Source organism: Thermobia domestica, chromosome 7, assembly GCF_964235325.1.
Source record: "Thermobia domestica chromosome 7, izTheDome1.hap1.1, whole genome shotgun sequence".
NCBI classification, from domain to species: Eukaryota; Metazoa; Arthropoda; class Insecta; order Zygentoma; family Lepismatidae; genus Thermobia; species Thermobia domestica.
This window is the reverse complement of record NC_137460.1, coordinates 186484841-186503560: the sequence shown is the minus strand read 5'-3', so window position 1 is coordinate 186503560 and position 18720 is coordinate 186484841. Positions and strand designations below refer to the sequence as shown.

General features: G+C 34.1%; 1 protein-coding gene across 1 annotated transcript in view; it reads left to right on the top strand.

Annotated features, from left to right (window-relative positions):
- The window catches only part of LOC145690617 (uncharacterized), a 254426-nt gene extending 236074 nt beyond the window's left edge, over nucleotides 1–18352 (top strand). The window contains exon 10 of the mRNA XM_081765680.1: nucleotides 18103–18352. Within this exon, the coding sequence (XP_081621806.1) occupies nucleotides 18103–18230 (128 nt within the window). The 3' untranslated portion in view covers nucleotides 18231–18352. The remainder of the gene's footprint in view (nucleotides 1–18102) is intronic.
- Nucleotides 18353–18720: the final 368 nt, after the last annotated feature.

Genomic DNA, 18720 nt, shown 5'->3' with positions numbered 1-18720 from the left:
ATTGGTACATTGAAACTTTGTAGGATAATTTGATAATGCGTCATTGGTTTTGATTATTCCCGCCAAATATAAACGTAAGCAAGACGTTGTACCACGTGATTGTCCTTGATGAGGTAGTGTACAGGGATTCATTTCCTTTGTTGTGGTACTTCTTAAGTTTGAGTACACACACACTTCTAGAAAACAGTTGGTTCTACTCAGGTAAACAATTGACGGACATTATTGACCTTATTGAACATATAATGATATGATTAACTCTAAGACTTAGGTATATCAAGAGAAGTATTCTTTAAATTTGGGAATGGTGATAAACAGAATTTTAACATAAGGTGCGAAATTTGAAACAATACATTGAACTTTAGTCACAGCTCATAGTCTAAGATCATTGGTGGTGATTGATTTGAAATCTGATAGCTAACCTTATGGAATCTTATGACTCATAGACGAAAGGCAATACATGCTACAACAGTTTAAAATTTAATCATAAGGTGATGTAATCTGACACTAGCAAAGTTATTGTTAATGCAATTTGATTGGATGATCACTATCTTTCCTGCAATCTGATTGGTTGATCACTATCTTTCGTGCAATCTGATTGGTTGATGATTTTCAAATCTTTGCTGTATTCAGTTTTAAGTTTTGTTTAACATTTAAAAATCTTGGTTTCGTTCAACATTTTGCACTCACTGATAAATATGATCAAAACCGTTTATTTGTTAATCGAATAGTTAAAAACCGGATAAAGTTTGACGGTTAACCGTGAAACGTAAAATTTTTTTTAGTTTGAAATTTTTTTGCTTGAAACTTTTTGTTTGAAAATTTTTTCGTTTCCAAATTTTTATGTTTCAGAATTTTGTTTGAGATTTTTTCGTTTGAAATTTTTGTTTGAAAATTTTTCGTTTGAAATTTTTTGTTTGAAAATTTTTGTTCGAAAATTTTGTTTAAAATTTTTTGTTTGAAATTTTTCGTTTCCAAATTTTTTGTTTGAAATTTTTTGTTTCAAAATTTTGTTTGAAATTTTTTTTCGCTTCAAAATTTTGTTTGAATTTTTTTTCGTTTGAAATTTTTTGTTTGAATTTTTTTCGTTTCAAAATTTTGTTTCAAAGATTTTTGTTCTAAATTTTTGTTTCAAAGTTTGGTTTGACATTTTTAAAAGTTTGTGCACTTATTAGTAAAGAACTGGAACTGTTTAGAACAAAAACCTTTGACAACATTGTGGTGCAATAGTACACGTCAGAACCTGGGGTTGTACTTGAAATGAAAAAACACAATTCATTGAAATGGATCATTTTATTACACTCCACATACATCCATACCAGATAGTGGTTCTGGATATTGTCGATACAATGTATTTTGAACTTCTTGCACTAGTTTGTCTTTAGCATATAATTTTAATTCCAATTGAAGTCTTTTAAGGTCTAATGCAATATCAATTGGTGGAAACTCAATGTCCATTTGATCACAAATAAACTGTTTATCAATACAGGTATGCACCCACGAACGATGTTGACAACCATCACAATATCTAGATACATGTTGTACAATATGCATAAAACATTTTTCAAAATAGTACTTTTTCAGGAATATACTAGTTTTGTTGCACACTTCCACAGCATGTTTCGCACACTGAAATACGTTTATAAATTTGTTCCATTCCGTTTGCGTTAGATACACCATATTGCGAGGGACATGGAATGTACTCTTTTTACGTAACAGCACCATCTTCTCTTCGAGGACTGTACGTAGCACCACTTCATGATTTGAGCCTAATGATTTGACTATGGTCACATTTAGCTTATCATGAAAATAATCGTTCATTTGGTCGATTCGTGAACATAATATTTGCCATTCTTCACAGGTCAGTTGTACACCAAATTGTTCTGCTTTGCCCAATCGAATCACAGGTTCAAATGTTCTAGCACTGATACCAATTATCACATGTTTTGTTTATTGGATAATAGCTTGCGAAGATGAACTCTTTATCGTTAGAAGTACACATCTTTCCTCCTGAAAAGCACTTGCTCAAATGATTTCATGGGCTGACACTGTATTTGCTGGTTTATAGTTATTGCTGACGTCATTGGAAAGGATTGTGCTGACGTTTGAATTCATGATTTCATCACAGTTGCTGACGTCATGTTGGCCAACCAAATTCATACAACTATGTCTGATGTGCTAACGTTTGAATTCATGATTTCATCACAATTGCTGACGAATCTGGCTGTGTACTAAATTCAAATTGATGACTTCGACCCAAGAATCCTTTGTAACATAAAGATACAGATCCAGTATTTAAGAAACGCAGCAGTTCTTCTTGTTTTGATGTTTCCATGGGAAAATATCTTGCTGGTAAAATTATATTCTTATCATTTTCAAGCTTCACTACGATTCTTAATCCAAACTTTGTAGGGATAATTTGGCTAGCTAAGATTCTATAAGGTACATTCTGTTGTAAATCAGTAATCTTGGTAAATGATTTCATCACATCACGTGTGTTTAGAAACTGCAGACAAGTAGCCATGATGACGTTATCATGAATACTAACTCGAACGATACTTATATATGATGCAAAACTGATGACGTTGCATTATCATGTTCTGGCGTGTACTATTGCACCACAATGTTGCCAGAGGTTTTTGTTCTAAACAGTTTCGGTTCTTTACTAATGAGTGCACAAACTTTTAAAAATGTCAAAACCAAACTTTGAAACAAAAATTTCGAACAAAAAATTTTAAACAAAAAAAATTTGGAAACGAAAAATTTCAAACAAAAAATTTTAAACAAAATTTTCGAACAAAAATTTTCAAACAAAAAATTTCAAACAAAAAAATTTTCAAACAAAAAATTTCAAACGAAAAAATCTCAAACAAAATTCTGAAACAAAAAAAATTGGAAACGAAAAAATTTTCAAACAAAAAGTTTCAAGCAAAAAAATTTCAAACTAAAAAAAATTTTACGTTTCACGGTTAACCGTCAAACTTTATCCGGTTTTTAACTATTCGATTAACAAATAAACGGTTTTGATCATATTTATCAGTGAGTGCAAAATGTTGAACGAAACCAAGATTTTTAAATGTTAAACAAAACTTAAAACTGAATACAGCAAAGATTTGAAAATCATCAACCAATCAGATTGCACGAAAGATAGTGATCAACCAATCAGATTGCAGGAAAGATAGTGATCATCCAATCAAATTGCATTAACAATAACTTTGCTAGTGTCAGATTACATCACCTTATGATTAAATTTTAAACTGTTGTAGCATGTATTGCCTTTCGTCTATGAGTCATAAGATTCCATAAGGTTAGCTATCAGATTTCAAATCAATCACCACCAATGATCTTAGACTATGAGCTGTGACTAAAGTTCAATGTATTGTTTCAAATTTCGCACCTTATGTTAAAATTCTGTTTATCACCATTCCCAAATTTAAAGAATACTTCTCTTGATATACCTAAGTCTTAGAGTTAATCATATCATTATATGTTCAATAAGGTCAATAATGTCCGTCAATTGTTTACCTGAGTAGAACCAACTGTTTTCTAGAAGTGTGTGTGTACTCAAACTTAAGAAGTACCACAACAAAGGAAATGAATCCCTGTACACTACCTCATCAAGGACAATCACGTGGTACAACGTCTTGCTTACGTTTATATTTGGCGGGAATAATCAAAACCAATGACGCATTATCAAATTATCCTACAAAGTTTCAATGTACCAATGTCCTGGACTCCTAATCCCATCATAGGTCAATAACCGATCACGTGATCATAATGATTTACCCAATGAATGAGATACTATCCAATTTTAAGAACAATTACCAATTATTGATATGACAATAAGAAATGTACCCCTTCCAAAATTTAAGATTGGTACACAAATACACCTGTGTCTTATGAAAAAAGTAATAAATCCTGTACTTATTCAATAATAAAGCCGGTCAATAACCTTTAAATTTTGAATATTTGGCCATAAGAGGAATACCAATGGGTCCTAGAAAACGTTTACCGAATTTTGTTATTTGATAATTCCCAAATTTAAAAGGAAACATAAACATATAAAGGTAATAAACCTCTGTACATATCCATATAACATGCTAAATAGGGGTCAATAACCTCCGAAATTTGATTTTTGGTAGTTCTTTACCTATGAAAAGGGAACGATGTGGACCATCCAAATTTATAGTGGTACATATTGGAGACCTGTACTATGATACCAAATGCTTATATTAAACAATTTCTAAAACCGAGTGGATGAGCCAAGATACCCCTCCAAATTTTTAAAGGATGCATCAATGTACCCATATCTTATGATAGGAAATGAACCTATATACATGACCATATAACCATATAAGGTAATAAAACCTCATCAAAGGGGAGAAATTGGGCCAAAAACCAAACACATGGTACAACATATTGCTTATGTTTATATTTTAGCAATTTTGTACCCCTAAAAGAGAACGATGTGGACCACCCAAATTTATCATGATACATGTTGAGTCATGTACTATGATACCGAATCCCCTCCCGGGGTGCATCAATGTACCTATGTCTTATGATAGGGAATGAACACCTATACATTACCATATAAGGTAATAGGACCTCATCCAAAGGAATAAATTAGGTCAAAAACCAAACATGTGGTACAACGTAATGCTTACGTTTATATTTTGTCAATTTTGTACCTCTAAAAGGGAACGAGGTGGACCACCCAAATTTATCATAATACATATTAGGGTCTTGTACTATAATACCCAACGTTTAAATTGGGCAATTTCCAAAATTTAAGGGGTGGGCCAAAGTACCCCTCCCAAATTTTTAAATGAGTGCACAAATATACCCATATCTTATGAAAGGTAATGGACCCCTGTATACGCCCATATAACTATATAGGGTAATAACACCTCATCAAAGGGGATAAATTAGGTCAAAAACCTCCGAAATTTGAATTTTTGGCAATTTTTTACCCATGAAAGGGAACGAGGTGAACCAACCAAATTTATCATAATACATGTTAGGGTCCTATACTATAATACCAAATGTTTAAATTGAGCAATTTCCAAAATTAAAGGGGTGGGCCAAGGTACCCCTCCCGGGGGTGCACAAATGTACCTATGTCTTATGATAGGAAATTGACCCCTATATATGACGATATAACCATATAAGGTAATAGGACCTCATCCAAGGGAATAAATTAGGTCAAAAACGAAACATGTGGTTGTACTAAAAATTTGGCAATTTTGTACCCATGAAAGGGAACGAGGTGGATCAAAAAAATTATAGTAATATATATTAGGGTCCTATACTATTATACCAAATGTGTAAAATAGGCAATTTCTAAAATTTAAGGGGTGGACCAAGGTACAACTCCCAAATTTTAAAGGGGGTGCACAAATGTACCTATGTCTTATGATAGGAAATAGACCCCTATACATAACCATATAACCATATAAGGTAATAGGACCTCATCCAAAGAAATAAAATGGGCCAAAAGAACAAACACGTGGTACAACGTATTGCTTACGTTTATATTTTGGCAATTTTGTACCCTAGAAGGGAACGAGGTGGACCACCCAAATTTATTACAATACATGTTAGGGTCCAGTACTATAATACCAAATATATAAAATGAGCAATTTCCAAATTTTAAGGGGTGGGCCAAAGTACCCCTCCCAAATTTTTAAAGGGGTGCACAAATATACCCATATCTTATGAAAGGTAATGGACCCCTATACATGACCATATAACTATATAGGATAATAACACCTCATCAAAGGGGATAAAATCGACCAAAAACCAAACACGTGGTACATCGTATTGCTTACGTTTATATTTGGCAATTTTGTACCCCTAAAAGGGAACGAGGTGGACCATCCAAATTTATCATGATACATATTAGGGTCCTGTACTATAATACCCAATGTTTAAATTGGGCAATTTCCAAAATTTAAGGGTGGGCCAAGGTACCCCTCCCAAATTTTTCAAGGGGTGCATTAATATACCCATGTCTTATGAAAGGGAATGGACCCCTGTATACGCCCATATAACTATATAAGGTAATAGGACCTCATCCAAGGAGATAAATTAGGCCGAAAACCAAACACGTGGTATAACGTATTGCTTACGTTTATATTTTTGGCAATTTTGTACCCCTAAAAGGGGACGAGGTGGACCACCCAAATTTATCATGATACATATTAGGGTCCTGTACTATAATACCCAATGTTTAAATTGGTCAATTTCCAAAATTTAAGGGGTGGGCCAAGGTACCCCTCCCAAATTTTTCAAAGGGTGCATTAATATACACATGTCTTATGAAAGGTAATGGACCCCTGTATACGCCCATATAACCATATAGGGTGAAAACACCTCATCAAAGAGGATAAATTAGGTCAAAAACCTCCGAAATTTGAATTTTTGGCAATTTTTTACCCATGAAAGGGAACGACATAGACACCCAATACTGATAGAGGTACATACTGTGGTCCTAGGCTACCATACCAAATTTTTAGATTTGGCAATTTCCAAAATTTAAGGGGGGTGGTCCTAGGTACCCCTGCCAAAATTTAGGGGGTGGGCCAAGGTACCCCTGCTAAAATTTAGAGGGGGTGGTCCTAGGTACCCCTAGGTCATTGATCCCGGGCCAAGGTCATTGACCTTTGACCTATGACGTCACGAAAATTTTTGCTGACTCGACTAGATATACGGGGGGGCCTACTACTATTTGCATGTTAACCTAAACACTCCGAATAAAAAAACAAAATTTACCGGGAACGCTTAGCACATTCGCTCGTAAATGTTTCACAGGAAATCCAAAAGAATATCTGGTCGGGTTTCGGAAATATGACGTCATCAAAATGGCCGACACCAGAATTTGTAGTGTTTTGTGGGAATGGTTATAACTTTCCGCAGAACAGTGGTAAAACCGTCGTTTGAAGATAATTAATAACCAAATGTACGGAATGAAACGTGCTGTCTGTATCGTTAATTTCTTTCGAGATACAATAACAAAAAAACTAGTTTTTGAGTACCTGGTTTTAAGTGTAAATGCAAATAACTCAGTAATCATAAAATATTTCAAAATATATCTTCAAACAATAGTTGTAGAGCATTATCAAGCCTTTTCAACGGTACCTGTACCTGCATTATTATTATTATTATTATTATTATTATTATTATTATTATTATTATTATTATTATTATTATTATTATTATTATTATTATTATTATTATTATTGAAATGTAAGGAAGGTGTTTTTCTATTTAATAGACCGACTCTTGTAAAGTCAATATAAGAAAACTTTTTTTTTTAATTTTGAAAATAATTTGATATAAGACTCAATATCGCATTAGCATCCGTAAGTCACACACACCCCAGACACAGATACAAAAATGAGGATTTACAACGTTCGGCGATAGATTCTTATCGTTTGTAGAATGAGAAATGTAGAATTCAGAGTAATAATGAATAAGAAATGTAAACTATTCAACTTACCTGAAATAGTTTACTTTTTGAGTTCCTTTGCTGATTGATAAATAATAATTGTAATTATAGCAGGTCCTCCTGGTTTGTTACCTCTATTTCTTCGGCGTCCATAAATATTTCACGTTCAGAGATTCCTTCCGTTGGAGTGGAGTGTCCGTGACAATTTGCATAAGCAAGAGAGCAGAACAGACCCAGCTTTCGACATCCACACACATTGCCGCATTCTTTAAAACATGAACAGAAAATCATTTTTAAAAGGGACGGTGGAGCAGGTGGCTGCCTTGATCGAATTGGTACTAACAAATTGTCTTTCATAACCCAACCCCACTCCTCAGGATTTAGTTGATTTCCGAGCCATGTTTGTACGTGGTAATAAACCCGAAACAAATGTTGTGCTGCAGCTGAAGTCGGTGGTAGGGTTTTTAAATCGACAGACTCATTTCTCTTGACTGATTTGGTGAAATAATGATAACGGTAATCATTTAGTGAAGTGTAATTTGCAGATGCACCGTATAACCCCCCCCCCAAAAAAAAAAACTGTATGCCATTTTCAGTTATTTCTGCATGGGAAACATTACTTCGGTTAAAAATTTCTACATGTTTTAAATCTTGACGTTTTTGTAATAATTTCAAACAAGCTGATTTCCCCTTCTGAAAAATGGCAGATGTTCCATCACAGCCTGAAAAAGCATGTAGAAATAAAATGTGATTTTTGCATACACCTTCTAAACTCCTTGATGAGTAAATCTTCGGCTCTGTCTTTCCTTTTCCAGGCTTCAAGAAAAAAAAAATCTAAATTCGGCGGAGTTCGAGCTGTCATGTTTACTAACAAATCAATATCCTCACCAACAATAACTGTAGAATTAGAATTAATTTTTGACATCGTGAGTGCGGCTTCTAGAATGAGGACATCAACTTCATTCTCTGCTTGTTTGACATCAATATTGGCAGCCATGAATTTATCAGTGAGCAAACCAATCAATCTACTTTTGTTGTTTGCATTGGCGAGAAGGTTTTCTTGGCTCGTAGTCGCAACCATGTTTCCATCAAATTTAATTGTTGTTGATGCTGCTTTCGAGCACCGTCGAAGTTGCTCCATGCCTTTTACATTTTTCTGAGGATTGCCATATCCATCGAATACGATGACAGTGTTTTTACCAAAGTATTTTTCCACATATGCCACAAATATCCATGAAAGATTCGTTTTGACGCCACACCACTCGATGAAAAAGGAACCCTCCATCAACGACGTAGTTTGCGTTTCCGAGATCAGAATGAACATTAGTCGGGTTGAAGATGTTGAATAAGGATGATTTCTTCGTTTTTCTCATTCCAGTTGCATCAAAAAGAGCCATTGGGTAAGGAGCCAGTTCGAAATTTAAACATGCTCGAAGGTCATCATCTGATCTTTTGATTACGCTGAATCGTTGAAACAGCAGCAGTGGATCAACAGGCACAGTAACATCATGTACCGTAAGGTGACTGTTCACTGTTTAAAGAGAAAGAACCCTATCAGTACGAGAATACTTTGTCATGAAAATTGTCACCAACTTTTCTTTCCATCATGGTTGCTCCAATGTTCAGTGCATCGTAGCAGTTCCTTCTCCACATTACCTGTAACCCCTGTTGCTATAGACATGATCACTTGTAGATTTGGGAAAGAGTTGTGGGCACTGAACCACTCTGATACTTTCCTAACATCATCTTGGTCCCGTTTGATTCGAGATTCTCGTGCATGTACATGCTGTTCTTCACTTGCAAACGAAATCCCACAAAAGTTTTCTAGTCCTTCAGAAATGTTGCTCCACTTAACAAACCAACAACAAACTTAGTTAAAACATTCTCTTTTGTACTTCTTCCATGCACAAAGCCTCTTCGTATCTTTGAAGACTTCGTGAGTGACTGTTCTATTGCCATATCTGTTGGAATTCCACTAAAAAATTTCTCTGATCGCTTAACGGTGATAAGGTCTGCAGTAAATTTTCTATAGATGTCTCCATCCATGAAGTTCTCCAACTTTACCATATCTTTGTCAAACAAGTTGTTGACACTTTTAGTGTACAAAAAATGCCCTGCGTCGTGGAAATACGGAATAGTCCTCTTCACTGCAGACAAATATGCCTTCCAGTCACCCATCCTCTCTGCCCTAATAAACTCTTTGAGGATTAACACAATGTCTAAATATTGGTCCCATAATTGTGCAGTTGGACCTCTCTCTTTTAGTTGGTTTTAGTTACAAAAAAATGCAGGTACAGGTACCGTTGGAAAGGCTTGATAATGCTCTACAACTATTGTTTGAAGACATATTTTGAAATATTTTATGATTACTGAGTTATTTGCATTTACACTTAAAACCAGATACTCAAAAACTAGTTTTATTGTTATTGTATCTCGAAAGAAATTAACGATACAGACAGCACGTTTCATTCCGTACATTTGGTAATTAATTATCTTCAATCTGAAACAAAAACGACGGTTTTAGCACTATTCTGCGGAAAGTTATAACCATTCCCACAAATCACTACAAATTCTGGTGTCGGCCATTTTGATGACGTCATATTTCCGAAACCCGACCAGATATTCTTTAAGATTTCCTGTGAAACATTTACGAGCGAATGTGCTAAGCGTTCCCGGTAAATTTTGGTTTTTTATTCGGAATATTTAGGTCAACATGTAAATAAGCTGAATTTGATTGTATCTTAAATTGCGTTTTCCTCCCCCAATTCCACCCCCCGAAAAAAGGGGAAGCGTACAGCAGAAAGTCGGGGACTTTTGATATGTCATTTAGAATGACCTAATGAACGTTTTTGTGAAGAAAAACCTTGGCTTCTAATTTTTCCGAAGAAACACCCATTTTTTGACTAAAGTTCCTGGACTACAAGTACAAAAAAAGAGAGAAAAAGTGACACAAGTTTGGTAAGAGCTGTGCAAAGAGTTACCCCCCATCAAATCCGCAATCATTCTAATACAGAAAGAAGGATCAATCATGTTACCGGGACAACGCTGAACACCAGTAAACGCCACAGGAGTAATTCGAAACTCTCAAGGCACAACGAACGTGTAGCCAATGCTGCCAACCACACACGGAAAACACGTACCTCCGGAGACACATATTTAAATAGCTTAACAAGCAATACAACAAAGCTATGTGTCGTTGCCTAAATAGATGGAAGCATTGGAGGTGGCGCCTCTCTGAATCGAGAACGACCATGTGTAATAACACCTGCAGTCCAGGAAGCTCCAACGAGATGTTTAAAGGCATTCTATTCTGAGCTTCATGCTTGTAGGCCGGTCTTGTAAAGTTTGTCATGTGTCCTTCATAAAAGCAAAACGTACCCATACCACATCGAAGTATGAAAGATCTTCTGACAAATTATTATGTGGCACGCGAAGATTTATGTCGATGGATTCAGCATCATGTCTTCACGGATGTGCAGTTTGTATAATTCGTGAACCTCGTTTCTAGGTATATGACGAATTAATCTTTCTCTGTCAGAATGATTTTGCACTGCATCCGGTACACAAATTCTAGAGAGCAACATTGCCTCTCTGTTGGGACTCCTATTTGCACATCACTATTTGTGGGTCTCACCATGCGTTGTGTTGCCCTTTTTCGTCTCTCGTACCATTTTTTCATTTTGGGTTCCCCATCTCTTTGTGGGGATCTCCGTTACGTGGTGACCGCTCCGCGTATACGACGACTCCGAAGTTATAAGAGCCATTGACAGTGATATGTGTCCACTTATCTAGCCACAAAGATGGACGTCTTCTGCCCGCTATATTTACTGAAATCCAGGAACAACTCGATTACTCTCATGAATTAATAGCTAGCTTTAATCAGTGAGTCGATTAAAAAACGCAAACAATGTGTTGTCAGTTCTAACTTTCCTTAGCATTCGTAACTTCGTCTTACTATCTGCTTCGCCCCCGACTCTAACAATGAAATTAATGATAAAAGGACAATATATAAAATCCATGCTCTAAGTGGGATTCTAGCCCACGACATAATCACCAACCTAATGCCTTAAATTGTTTGATCATGCCAGACGATAATAACAATTAAGGAGTTTGATGCAATAAGGGCGTACGTTTGAAACATGCAGTTGGGCAAAAACGATGTTGAAAATTTAAGTAGTTTTTTTTTCTCATAAAACAATGTAATATGCAGAATTTTATTCCGATATTGAATTGAAATGTTACCAGGAGGCTAAACAAGCATGGCAAAAGCCACAAATGAGTTTGATGCAAAAAGGGAGTAAACTCCTCAAACAAACAAACAACATTACATCAAACTCCTCAATTTCTAAATTATAGTGTTATGTTCATTGTAAAGAGAACTTAACACTTCAGTGCCAAATTCACTACATGGTAGTGACCTCCCTTCTTCATATGATTCCGACATCAGAGTTCTTATCATAATAGTCGCCATAGGGGAGACAGAAATAATAAAAAAGAATTTTCGCACTGGAATGTTTCGACGAGAGTTAGAGTGTTCGAGTATTTGAACATCCATAAGTATTACACTATGTAAGATTGCGGATACCGTTCACTATTGGTTCACCCATAACTTACATGTGAAGTATGTGTATTATATATAAATGATTGCACTTAATTTGCCAATTTCTGACGATGGTGTCGCGTAATTCACCCAGTAAGTTTTTAGTGGGAGAGATTTTTTTTCAAAAATATTAAATAGGGGGATGCTTCCCATCCCCCCATGTTTTCGCACCCTACTTAGTAATGACTTTTGCAGTGCAATGTTTGAAATGGCATAATTTCTAACTTATTTAACATATTCACGTCGAAGTTCCTTCATCTTTACAATGATGTTTTGGGAATGTGACGTAAGGGTACAAAATTTAAATACCTTTCCGTCCATACTGTCACGCGGCGATTTAAACCCCCGCGTCACTAAAAGGTTAATCCTCTAGGGTTTAAGTCAGCTTTAGAATTCAAATTACACACATTCACAATTCACAATAACACTCCGAAAGTATATTAAAGATTTCTATTTTCTTCATACTATTAAGAAAACTTCATCTTTTGTTCTTACTCTACAAATATAATTTCTACAATATTACCTATAGTGTATACCATTAGTGTATACATGATGCACTAATGAGTTGTTGTTCTTTTTACTCTTACCAATAAATAACATTACTAATCACATGTTTGTCACGGTTAGTGTACGCGCCTTTGGCGTGGGAGACCTGGGTTCGATTTCCGGCGTGAGCTCATGTGGTTCGGATTCCATCCACGTTAATCAGTAGGTTCCATCTCATATAGCCTCGCTGCTGAAAGGGACGTTAAACTCAAAATAAACTCAACTACATGTTTGTCATTACCTTCGTGTTTTTGGAATAATGAGGCAAATTTAAGTATTATGATCTAAATTATTAACAAAAGAGTTTTACTTCATAAATTCACTATTAATTGCAGTTATATCAAGGTCAAACAACATCATTTCCATAAAATCTGTAATCGATAAATATGAACTCTAATTTCAATAATTTTAAAATGTTAATTAATCAGTTTTACTTTTGACTTTCTCTTTTAATTTTACCAAATTCTCTACACTCTTTTATCTCGGATTGAAGGCAATGTATAATGCTGACAATAATTCATAAGCAATTATGACTTGAATTGATCGATTATTTACCTTCTTCTAGGCATGCTGTAATTTTTAACAGATTAAATAAATGCCAGTTACACTATTTTCCATAAATTCACCTAATACTATGTATATTGTTTTCCATAGTATCCATGAACATTTCTGGATCAGAATATACTGATAAGAATTATAAAATTCAGGTATAATTTCTAAAGGCAATATTTCAGAATTTGGAGTACTTATATTGCTAGAATCTGGAGAAATAATTACTTTATTTTGAGTGTTATTATTTAGATTGGTGGTGCGGATATGAGTGAAATAGTAATTTAACCTAGAATTAGGAAGCACACACATACATTTAGAACAGACAATTTTTCTTCTTAATCTTTAAATATTAATGTGGGGTCCAGCAGATTCCAAGTTTTTATATTTTTAGATATTTTTGTATTTAAAAAAAGTTCGTAACACTGATCCTGGATAGTTATCCTCTCTTCCGTTTTTTATAATTAAATGCACCTTTGTTAGTTTTTACAGATCGCTTATTGTTTCACAGTTATTTAGTGGTTGTAGTGCACACAAATCCCTACGATAATGTATTTGTTATAAAATTGAACCACATATGCAAATAAAATAATTAGTCGTTCTTCATTCCAAACATTGTGGTGTGTACATCTTGTTGGCTGGGATCGTAAAGTTCGAGATATGCATGAAGAAGTTCTAAGGGAGTTCGTAGATGATGTTTTAGACGCAAAAACTGATGGAAATTTGAACAATTTCTAACCTGGATCTCAAGCATATTACTGATTAGCAGGAACAAGAGTAGAGCCACCTGCTAAGAGATTATGTATCACATGTTCTAGAAACAAATATGTCAAAGTTCGATCCACTGTCATCTCTATGGAAAAAATATATGTTTGAAGCATTTTCTACAATGTGTGAGCAATGTCTGAATAGCCATGAATCATGAGAAAAAGGGTAAGGTTTCTGAATATTTTCCATATAATCAACGGAAATTCAACGTCGTTTTGAGGAATGTTAATTTCTTGATTTATGTTCATTCTTTCTGGATACAAATGGTAAACGGTGCACGTGCCATAAAAGTATTATGTTTTAGTGTCATTGACTCTATTATGTTGTTACCGAACATGTATGTTGCCATTATAACATCTCTAGTGTTCTTATGTTACAACTCCGATGTGCGCGAAACGTCTCAACTAAAAGAATTTCGATTATTTTATTTCTTCTACACAGTATTCTTCAACGTAATACGAATTTTTCTGTGTACCTTTTATATTAAATAAATAGGTTTTAGTTCATTCTAAGCGCTTCGCAAAACTGAATAACATAAGAGGGTCTATTGGATCTCCATGTTAACAATTTGCATAATCCAAAAACGGTAAGAGATATCCAGATGCGGTTTCTCGCAATCGATTTAGCTTCCCAGGAATAGGTTCTATCTCCTCCACTACCGTCTATTCAAACTAGAAGTATTTAAGTTAGCTATTTTGCGGTTTTAACATTTATAGCCATAGAAGAAAATGGTAGTAGATAGCGTCAAACAGTTTTTGTAATCGATTCAAGGTCTCAAGGTATCATCACAACCCGCAGTACTTTACCAAAACTGGAAATGGTTGAAATTTACTAATACGTCCGATTTCAGTACTACTTTCCATATGGCAAAAACTATAAAAGATATCGAGAGGTCTTTTTTTTTTTTCAATCGATTTAGTTTTTCAAGTATAAGTTCAATATTTTCCTTTAACCTTCTTTCAAACCAGAAGTACTTTAAGTTAGCTATTGACGGTTTCAACATTTTCACCATAAAAACTTTTTTGTTCTTTTACATTCGATACAGCGTGTCAAGAGTGTATATATCATTACAATACGCCAAACTCTATCGAAACCAGAAGAGGTTGAATTTACTAGTGTTTCTGGTTTTAATACTGATTTTCATAGAGGAAAACTGTATTCTATATATAAGAAAACTGTATTTTATATTGAGACCTTAGCAAAGCAAATATACATTATTCCTTTCAGTTTTGCAATTTTGCAGTTAAAAAAAAAGTTTCATATGAAATGTCGGTTTATTAGATTGTCACATGAAATACATACATTTTTCTTTCTTTCTTTAATTATTTTAAGTTCAGACACTATCATATTGGGGTGTTGATACTATCATGTATATCGTATTTGTTTTTGGATTGCATAATAAGAGGACATTACGGTATCGATTCAGAAAATATCCTGTTAAGTCTCAACTTTTCATCGTTTGCCATCCCAACATTATCTCACAACTCCAATTACCAAATACTGTAAATGACATATGCATAATTATGAATTTACAATTATACTGTAAGATAATTTTGTATCTCACTAATACAGATTAATGTAATAAATTGTTCTAAAATAGGTTGTGCTATGATGAAAGTTATATATATATATTTTTCATGTGTTCTCATTTTATTACTTGTAGTGTATTCTATACTTAGATTTTGCCATAATCCCAATCGCACACTAATGAACAAAAATATCATTTTGAACTGTATCTGTCTTTCAAGTAGTAATTGTTAACATTCGAAAAATGTTTATATTTATTTTAGATAAAAAATTTCATCCAGCTTGGGTGAAGATGGGAAGGAGTTTAATATGCTAATGGCATTGCCTCTTTGTATGGCTAGGCTTATTCTTTGTGTCACAAAATAACCACTTCTAGGATCTGCTGATTTGTTAATTAAATTTGATCCTAATTCCTTTAAAAACATTCTGGCTTCTTTGCTAAAAAAAAAAAAAAAACACCCATTGTTTCCCTGGCAAACGCAATGAAAATGTGATCTTCCTTAAGTTTTGAATATTTAGAATGTTTCCGCATACACGCTGTCTCTGCTGCACTTCCCGCTTCTTCACTAGTTGACGTTAAGTAAGATGGGGCAAAAGTATCTACACATGTTACATCTAGACATTGGCCCCTTTTCCAAGGTGTCAAAGTAATTTCATCTGGCCGCTTATTATCATTCCGATACATTCCTGGTGGCTCCAAAATGTTAGGACAGTCTATACTGATGAGGGTTCATTTTATTATTTGATTTAATTCACTGTGACGTGAAATTCTCCCTCCACTTTTGATGCAACTTAATGCGTGTAAGCCTTTCTCATCCATCCGACTTTGACACGCACATATGAATTCATGGCAAATACCAAGTCCTAGGCGTAAAGCTACACATATTTGAAAAATATTTGTTTCTAAAAATGTTCCGATGTTTTTTGAGGGTGTGGCTTGCAACCATGCTCCGGACTCTTTTTTTGACGTAGTGCTTTGAGGCGAGCTGAATCAATATCATTTTGCAAAACTACCTCGTTTTCAGCTATCTCGTTGATTACAATTTTATCCCATTTTCTTTGCGACTCCTTTACAACCGGAATTGTGTTGTAAATGCCTCTCTATATCTCTAATGCCTCTGTCAGATGAGGAATCTTCACTTCGTCAACTGGAATATTAAGAACTTTGGAGACGAGCGACAACACCCCATAAGAAGAAGACAAGAATGCAGGGAGACTCAAATCTGAAACTTTCGTACCCCTAAACCTCCTAAACGAATGGGTAAGCTTGGTTGTGCCCATTGAGTTTCATTTAACTTATAATTGAGTATTGATAATTATAAGTTATAATTAATTCTTTATGCATATGTAGATAAACCCTATACCACCCACCGTATGCGGGGTTGATGTTGGAAAAAAGTACACGTTATTAGACTACGTGTGTAAGTATGGTGGCTAGAATGTTTTTTTTTTCTGTTTCTACATGAAAAAGAGCACTTGCCACTTATTAATATGAACGTAGTATTTTTCCTCGGAGATGAACTTCTCTCTCTTAACAAAGCCTCCAGCGTTAAAATTTTCAGCAGGCTAAGATTAGCAGTTTACAATAAGTTCAAATTTTATTCTATTAGCTTCTTGTTTTAAGTAATGTATACATCAGACATTATAAAGCACTCCAATCAAGAGTAATTTTATCATATGCTGTGATCCACTCACACAACAGTATATATGCAGCAGACAGTCTACCGTCTGACTGCATTTAGCATCAACAGTAATAATAATAATAACATATTCACCTAGTTGTAAGATATGAATGGAGAAATTTTTGTAACACTTTGAAGTTTATAACAAGAAATTATGATCCCGTACGTTTTGCCTATTAATTTATTACAACGTTCTTTCGCCTCAGCTATTGAACACGTTGTTTGGTATGTCCTTCACTAATTACGGTCCTGTAGTTTTAACTGTAGAGTACCAACATGGGTGAAAATTCACCCGTGATACAGTATTAAAACTTTTTAAAAATTTATATAGTGTCTTTATTATTTTTTCTATAGCGGTATGGTATGCAATTTTGTATTTAAATATTTATTTAGAAGTTTTTAAAAAATAAAAAAAGACATTGGACCACATCAAAAAATCTCATTTTGCAAGGAAAACATGCAAAATTTACTTTTCACGATCTCTCACATCTCACATGTGATTTTTATATATTATTGCACACTTATTAAGTTAAAAACTTCTATATAGTATCTTTATTATGTTTTCAATAGTATTGTATGCAATTTTGGATTAAAGTTTTTATTTGGAACTTTTTTTTCAAAAGAATGACATTGGAATGCATCAAAAGAAAAAATCTTCTTTTGTCAATGAAACATTTAATGCAAAATTTACTTTCTACGATAAAAATATGTCGTAAGAACTATATTATCTTACAGATTCGTCACATATTGAAAATTTTAGCTTTTTTTCAAAGATATGCATCGAAATGGGTGAAAATTCACCCGTGTTAGTGTCTATAGAGTATTAAAATATGTTAGTACACTACGGTTAAATTTTAATTGCAGAATGTTTGTACCCATTAATATGAAAGAAAGCAAACAGTGTAAAACATAAATTACAATTTTGAATTATAACTATTTTAAGTATTCTTCAAATAATATCACGTGTTTTTTCTGTTCTATTACAGCATCTTCGAAGCCATTTGTTTTAACAGTTGTTACAAATGCAAATGAAAATAATACAAACACTCCACCAGACAATGCAAATCGTGGGTTCTGCCTTTCATACAGACAACTACCTTGTCCGATGTGGTAGCTTTAAGCCAGCAAGATAATACCAAATACTATGACATACCTACAAATTGTGTATTTAAAGAATCGATCACAATTATGAATGTTCATTATTACAAAAAATGTAATAATTGAAATAAAAGGAATTTTGTTGTATATTACTATTAAAATGCACGCACATTTTATTTTATATTATTATGTAGCTATTTGAATTTTATATTTTTCTTGTTATGTTGTTGTTTTAAGTAAGTTGGCGTAGATATACTCCGCGTAAAATAAATCATTAAAAGGGCTAACCAACTTAGAAGACGAAGCTTCAACAAGTGTTCTTTAGAAATAAATAAAAACTTAAAATTCAGTTTATACGAGGTGCTACCCAAAATATCCGAGAAAATCATTGTAAAAATCAGAAAACTACCCTTACGTTATAATGTCCTCCATCACCTTCAATGTAGTCCCCTCCGGCATGTATGCGACGATTCCAGCGTTGTTTCCACTTTTGGAAACACTCCTGG